The 7,575-nt window shown below is 43.1% G+C and overlaps 1 protein-coding gene across 1 annotated transcript; it reads left to right on the forward strand.

The window, feature by feature from the left end:
* The first annotated feature begins 1,212 nt into the window (after positions 1-1,212).
* On the forward strand, positions 1,213-2,118 carry Tas2r1 (taste 2 receptor member 1). The gene has a single exon (XM_013349742.1). It carries the CDS (start codon positions 1,213-1,215, stop codon positions 2,116-2,118), a length of 906 nt encoding a protein of 301 aa, XP_013205196.1.
* The last annotated feature ends 5,457 nt before the right edge of the window (positions 2,119-7,575 follow it).

The raw sequence follows: 7,575 nt of genomic DNA on the forward strand, positions 1-7,575 counted from the left end.
GAACGAATGAGTGAGTTACGAGCCTCGTGGTGCGCAGGGCACATCAGCCCTGTTTGCAATTGACGTGCCAGGCACAGGGGCAGGAAGCTTGAGTGAGACCAAGGAAGTCCAGGTAATATAAGGGTTTGGGGGTTCTTGGCTTCACTATGGCATAGATGGCTGCTCCTCCATTTTTGCTTTCCTAGACTTCAAGATGCAAAGTAAAAGCGCTTTCATTTGGTGGGTTCCCTTCCAACAGAGGAAGAAGAATGAGTCTTATGTCATCACCATGCTCCAACATGGATCTGTGTGATAGTGTCCACTCCCAGACTGCCTCCCTCGACTGCTACTGGAGGACTTTCCTGTGGATCTCTGTGTGTATGTATGTACGTTGTATGTTCATGTTGAGCGTATTCATTTGTGGGGAAATCCGAGTTCAACCATGAGTATTGTTCCTCAAGGATGTGGTTCACCTTGGTTTTTTTATAAGACTTGGCTAGGGTCAGCTGAAATAGCTTGGTTGGAAAAGCATCAGACTGAGGCAGACTAACCAGTGAACTCAGAGATCTGCCTCTTTCTGCTTCCCTGATGCTGGAAGGCAGGTGAGCATGTATCGCCTGTTCTTAAAACTGGGACTCATGGGGGACCTGAACTTAGGTCCCCACGCTTGTGCAGGAAGCACTTTACCAGCTGAGCCATCTTCCTAGCACTGGTTTAGCCCATGTCTCATCGTATGTGGTTTACCATCTAACAGCGTTTGCAGTGGTCCTGAACGACTGATTTTGCAGACTGGAGAACTAGTGTGGCGGGATCTTACATTCCTACCCCTATGTCATTACTATGATGGAAATGATTTCTCTTTATGTTGCTTGGGGATGCCTCATTAGCATTAAGTAGAATAGAAGTGAGTTTAGTCGTGAAGAAGCTCCCCACTAGCCACCTAAAGGGATCTGGTTACACCATTTGCTTTGACACCTAAGCAGACCTAAAAAATGCAAAAACCATCAGGAAGACATAATTTGTTTCGACAATATCTCTTTCTCATTTGACTGTCTTTGAGTTGAGAAGGAAACAGTATAAACAAATGAGTCCCACTTTCCTCTTCCATTGCCTCCTGGTTAGCGTCGTCTCCAAAGGAGCTCTGGTCCAATTGAAAGAAAGAAATCACTCACTACTGAGACGGTGCGGAACTCTTCGTAGTATTTTAAGAAGCCGTTGGTTTTTCCCTTGAAAATGCTGGAAGGTCATACATTCTTCCTCTTTCTGGTTATGATGGTGCAAATGCTCACTGGAATCCTGGCAAATGGCCTCATTATCGTTGTCAACACCATTGACATGGTCACTCGGAGGAGAATGATCCCACTGGATCTGCTTCTCTCTTGCCTGGCAACCTCTCGGATCATTCTGCAGTTTTGTATCTTGTTTGCACAACTGGGTATATTCTCTTTGGCAAAGCACTCTATATTTACCGACAACATCACCTTTGTCTTCTTTATAAATGAATTGGGTCTTTGGTTTGCCACATGGCTTGGGGTTTTCTACTGTGCCAAGATTGCTACCATCCCTCACCCATTCTTCTTGTGGCTGAAGATGAGGATATCCAGGTTGATTCCGTGGCTGATCCTAGGATCTGTGCTCTATGCAACCTTTATTACTGTGGTCCTTGGCAGAGAGGCTTCAACAATTTCCAAACAAAATTTTGTAAGTTTCTTTTCTAAAAATTCAACTCAGGTCAAACTGATACCTGCCATGCCTCTTTCTATCTTCCTCCTGGGGCTCACACTGCCATTGCTCATCTTTATTGTTGCTGTTCTGCTCTTGATCTTCTCCCTGTGCAGCCACAGCTGGAAGATGAGGACTGTGAGGGGCACCCGGGAGCTTTGCAAACACGGCCACATCAGTGCGATGTTCTCCATTCTATCGTTCTTGATCCTTTATTTCTCCCACTATATGGTGGCCCTTGTGGTCTCTACCCAAGGCTTCTACCTAGGAAGCACAGCCTTCCTATTCTGCGGTTTGATGATTGGTATATACCCCTCACTACACTCTGCCATCTTAGTTCTAGGAAATCCCAAGCTGAAACAAAATGCAAAAATGTTCATTGTCCATTGTAAGTGCTGTCATTGTGTGAGAGCGTAGTTACTTCATGAAGGTGATGTGGTCACTTGCCAGTGCCTGTCACTCATCACTCAGCCAACAAAGCATCCTTCTCAAGTGTATGTAATAGCATCTTAATCATCCAGCCTGAGGCTTACTGCTAGGTTTGCTAAAAATTAACTAGATTATCAGATTGCTACCATCCTTCATCCACTCTCCTTGGCTGAAGATGAGAACTCTTGGGTTGGTACTGTGGCTGATCCTGGGGTCTGTGCTTTTTGTAACTGTGACTGATGTCATCCATAAAGTTAATTGATTATAAAAGCACAACACATGTTGGTGGATGACGTCAAGGTCCGTATCCCAGTTCTGATGTGTAAGTCCCATCTTGTAAGATGATGTCACTGATGAAGCAGGACAAACGAAGCAAGGGCCTTTCTGGATTGCTTGCTGCAGTGCTCATGAATCTATAATTTTTCTCAAAGTAAAAAGTTTAAAGAGAAGAAAAGCACAAGATTGGACTTACAAGGCCTGGAGAACAGAATACTAACATTCTGTGTTGATTGCCTAAACTCAGACACCATCTCAGACTTGAATGAGTTGACTGGGTATGTCTTGATTGCAAGAATATCTTTTCCATCTTGTTTGTTGAAGGCACAGAAAGTAAAGCCAATCTTCTTCTTTGGGTCAGAAAACAAGCTGAGGACAGCCAGGTCTTCTCTGTCCTTGTGAGAATGTTCACCTCTTCCAGGAGCAGAAAACCTAGTGGCACACCCATTGACTGTTAGGAAGGCTGGTAGACAGAGAAGGTGGAATTTTAAGAGGTGGAAGAGAATGAAGATGATGAGGAGGAGGAGGTGGAGAAAGGAGCTCTTTGTTTTCTGTAATTGTACATCTTCAGCAGACAATGGCTTGCAAAGGCCTTTCATTTTGCATTTGTGGACTGCTGCCTGGGGGGTCCTTTTGACTGATAGTAACAATTTGATAATCCCACTTTCCACATCTTCCCAATGCAGCAATATCAGTAGGGGTGAATGGGGTTCATAGGGTCTCCATCTGCTTGAAGTCATAGATACATTTTCTGTTGGGAAGATGACTTAGGAAACTCTCTCTCTCTCTCTCTCTCTCTCCCTCCCTCCCTCCCTCCCTCCCTCCCTCCCTCCCTCCCTCTCTCTCTCTCTCTCTCTCTCTCTCTCTCTCTGTACCAGAGTATCATGTGTCATGCATTTTCATACATGTAAATAATGTAATTAATCACATCTGCTTCAATATCCTCCTTTGCTTACTCCTCTTTCCCTTCCTTCTCTCAAATAGTCTTTTTTTCTTTTTTAATATGATTTCTGTATGTGAGAGAAAATGTGGCATTTCATCTTTCTGAGTTTGGCTAATTTCGGCTAACACAGTGATCTCTAGTTCTAGCTGCTTACCTGCAGATGACGTCATTTTACTGTTCTTGATGTATCACTAACCCTCTGCTGTGTTGTATTTATAATACATTCTCTTTGCTTACTGTAGGTTGTCACATGGGTCAGTTCTCGGCTCTTGTGAGCAGTACCATTCAGATGCCAGATTCTGACTGTATTACAACCCCTGTTTTAACAATGCTAATTAATAAGATATCTTGTAAGATGTGACTGCGATACTAATATTAGCAAGAGCTTTTGAAAGAATAAACAAAACAAGAATTAAGCACTCTGAAGATATTGCACAGTCTACTTTCCTCCCAAACTCGTCTTTGATTATTTTGTTATTGGTGCTGTAGAAAAACGGCACCCTCACTGGCTTCATCCCTCAGACGGTCTTTGTCTAGTCTTCCAGCCCTCCGCACTGTCTTTCCTTTGCTTGCCCTCTTGCTCCAAGAGCTGGGCTTGCTATGCTTTGGAGATAGTTTTGGTACAGGATCCCTGGGCTTCTGTTGGAGTTGAAAGTCCATCCCCAGTTGTTGGAAACCTCACTAACTACAGTATCCAAGTTATTTAGAGGCGCCACCTTTGGGGGTGATGGTGATGAGATGAGGCGTCTCCTTATAGCCCTCATGATTGGTCCCTGGTGGGTTCATCATAAGGAGAGAGTGCAGAGGAGACTGGTGTGTGCACTCTTCCTCTTCCTCACTATGAGATGCAGCGCTCCCAGACGTTGCTATCAGAAAAGCACAGTAATGTGCCGCACCTGACATTGACCCCAAACCAAAAATACAGGTGAAGCTCTTATTTATTTATTTATTTATTTATTTTGAGGGCTTGGGTAACATAAGTTGTTCATGGTATAGTAATATTGGCGATGGAAAATGTACCAAGGCAGGGCTGACTCTTAGGAGCTGTGGGCCTGAGATCTCCTCCATGGTCCACCAGGAAATCTCATAACTATGTCCCATCATTGTCACTTACAGCTACCTGTGGGCTCGGAGGAAGGCTCTTTCTGAAAAGGGACTAGCAGGAAGATTCTGCTCTGCTTTTCACAGAGGAGAGACACAAATCCTTAGTTGAGTCTCTCATTGACCAGGACTTCCCCAGACTCCAGGAGATCTGCACAGGTTCCAGTGATGAACCATGTGACGTCATCGTGCACTCTCAATCTATTTGCTTATATACACAGACTTTAAAAATATTAAATGTCATAATTTAGATATTAAAATAATATGCAGCCTAGAATGTCTCACAAGTGATACATGTCTCATACACTCTTTCTTACGGATGCAGCAGCTGCTGGAGGGTAGACTACTCTGCAGTTGGAAGTGCTAGGCAGACATTAGCATCTAATGGTTACCTTTGGACTTGAGCGTAGACTACTCTGGAGTTGGAAGTGCTAGGCAGACATTAGCATCTAATGGTTACCCTTGGACTTGAGAGTAGACTACTCTGGAGTTGGAAGTGCTAGGCAGACATTAGCATCTAATGGTTACCCTTGGACTTGAGAGTAGACTACTCTGGAGTTGGAAGTGCTAGGCAGACATTGGCATCTAATGGTTACCTTTGGACTTGAGGCTAATGATTTCTTGAATCTAATGACCAACTATCCTCAGTCCTCCAGACAGTTCAAAGGTTACGCCCACGTGGATATTTATAATCTTATTTCTCAGGTTATGAATATTCTAATCTTAGGCTTGGGTAATATGGTCTACAAAAATTTGCCCACTTTTGATGAGACAACACAGGTCAGCAGAAATATACGTGAAAGTGGGAAAAGCTCCCCACTGTGACAATTGACTTTGGTAGCCAGCAAATGATAGATGTTTCGGGCAGATGCCACCACATTGGAGTCAAATCCAAATGGACAAAGCAGGGAGAGTCACGGGCATTAATGGTCTTGCTAGGAAGTGAGTGCAGAGTCTGGTTCTATGTATTAGCATGGTAGGCATGTTTGTTATTATTATTATTATTATTATTATTATTATTATTATTATTATTAATTTTCCCCTCATAACTCATTGGAAAACATCACACTACTGAAATGTGTGTCCCTGGAAAAATCACAGTGAGAAAAGCCACGGAGAGCTGATGGCAGTTAACAGCAACACGGGGGCATCGGATTCCCTGCTTTCTTGACAAACAAATGTAATCTTCTTGGTGTATTAGACTATCCAATACGTCCTCACACACCTTTTAAGTACTAAATAATGTTTGCTTTTGAGATGTGAAGTTAATGTTTGGGTTTGTGGCTGCAGCATCCAGGGCTGCTTAATCTTTTTGGGCTGAGCATCACAAGTTGGTGACTGCATTCTATCGTTTAAGGCATATTCAAATCACTGATGCACAGGTTTTTTTTTTTAAAAAAAAAAACTCTGTATTGTATTGTTCCTATCTTAAATGTCTCATGGTATTGAATTAGCTAGCTATTACAGAGCACTAATAACATGCGTATTTTTTTTAAGTAAATGAAGGTTCCTTTAATTTTCAGTACAGCCTTTCTGAGAAAAAAATATTCACTGCAACTGTTTTTGTGTTTGAGGATGCTCTGGACCTTGGTAACAGAGCATGTCAGCTTCTCTCAGCTGAACTTCTCACTGATTTAGGGACTTAGGGACACACACACACACACACACACACACACACACGAGGCTGATGTGTGACAGGGTAGTGGTTGCATCTGGGAAAAAGCAGGGACAAAGTCTAATCGCCAGACTCAACCTATCTCTTGATGAGCCCTCACTGAACAAGCCAAGGTACTGAACCATGGGGAATGTCTGATTCTTGAGAGATTGGCCAGCAGAAAGTGGTGCAGAAACCCAGGCTGTGGCTAAGAGTGAACCAGGACCTCCATGTGACTGTAGAGATGGATGACTTCTGGCCCCAGCTGTTCCCATTTGGACAACAGATGTTAGCCTTCCACAGCTTCCTTCACTTGAAGCCCCATGTACTGGCTTCAGAAACACTGTCCCAGTCTGACTGTTGATCTAAAGCTTGATTTCTTTATAAATTTTCTAGAACATTCATAGCTTCTACTCTGAAAAATGCAGGTGGGAGTTCTGAAATGAAGGCTCACACTTCTGTCACAAGGTGTAATGTCGTTATCAGTGCTGTTTCCCTGGGGAACAGACCCAGACAACCTGCCCTCTGTGATGACGCAACCAAAGGTCTAGCATGGTTTGTATAGGTTTCCTTAGTCTACAAGTAAGTCAAACCACTGAGTTTACAAATGTTGAGACCTGTCTCCTTGGCTCTCCTCATAAGGACACCACCTGCTCAACTGGGTCACTACAGCAGTGTCTGCAAAGCCTATAGCATCAACCAGAAGTAAGTCTCAGTTTCTTCATCTGTAGAATGGGGAGAAGAATGAAGATAGACCAAATATAACCAAGCCTCAGGCCCATTGTTATCACAAAGAACATTACTATAAGATCGAGAACTGTGATAGAGACTAACAGCAGCATAACACAAGATGGTCAGAATGTGGGTACAAATTCATGGCATCTTATTCTTTAGGTGTAGTCTTTACACATGCAAATGCACATGTCTATTAAGACAACCTAGGGAGATCATTTAGTATGGCTGATATGAGTTTAGGGATAACCTCATGAGACTGGCTAGGCAATAAGGGAAGGTGTGCCTGGAGAAGAATTATTCTCTCCCTCTCTCCCCCACCCACTCTCCCTCTCTAGCTTCTCCCCCCCCCCCCGTCTCTCAGAAGTTATCAATTTGCCTGTAGCTCTTCTTCTAGGGGTGACAATTATAAATGAAGTATGAGAGAGACCATCAATTTGAGAAGGAGTAGGAGGGACATGGGAGGAAATGGAGCGAGAAGGGGGAAGAAGAGAATAATTTAAATGCAGTATTTATGTATGAAATTCTCAAAAAAAATGATGTAGGGACAACCCGAGTTTGCATTAGCAAATGAGGGGAGCCACAACATGTGGTATGCCCATCCTATGGGATATTATTAAGTATTTTATTAAGGGATAAAATATATGCTACAACAGGGATGAACCTTAAAGACATTATGCTAAGTTAAAGAAGACAGATATTGTACAATCACACATATATGGTGTCCTTAGAACATGAA

This window comes from Microtus ochrogaster, chromosome 19 (genome assembly GCF_000317375.1).
Source record: "Microtus ochrogaster isolate Prairie Vole_2 chromosome 19, MicOch1.0, whole genome shotgun sequence".
Taxonomy (NCBI): Eukaryota; Metazoa; Chordata; class Mammalia; order Rodentia; family Cricetidae; genus Microtus; species Microtus ochrogaster.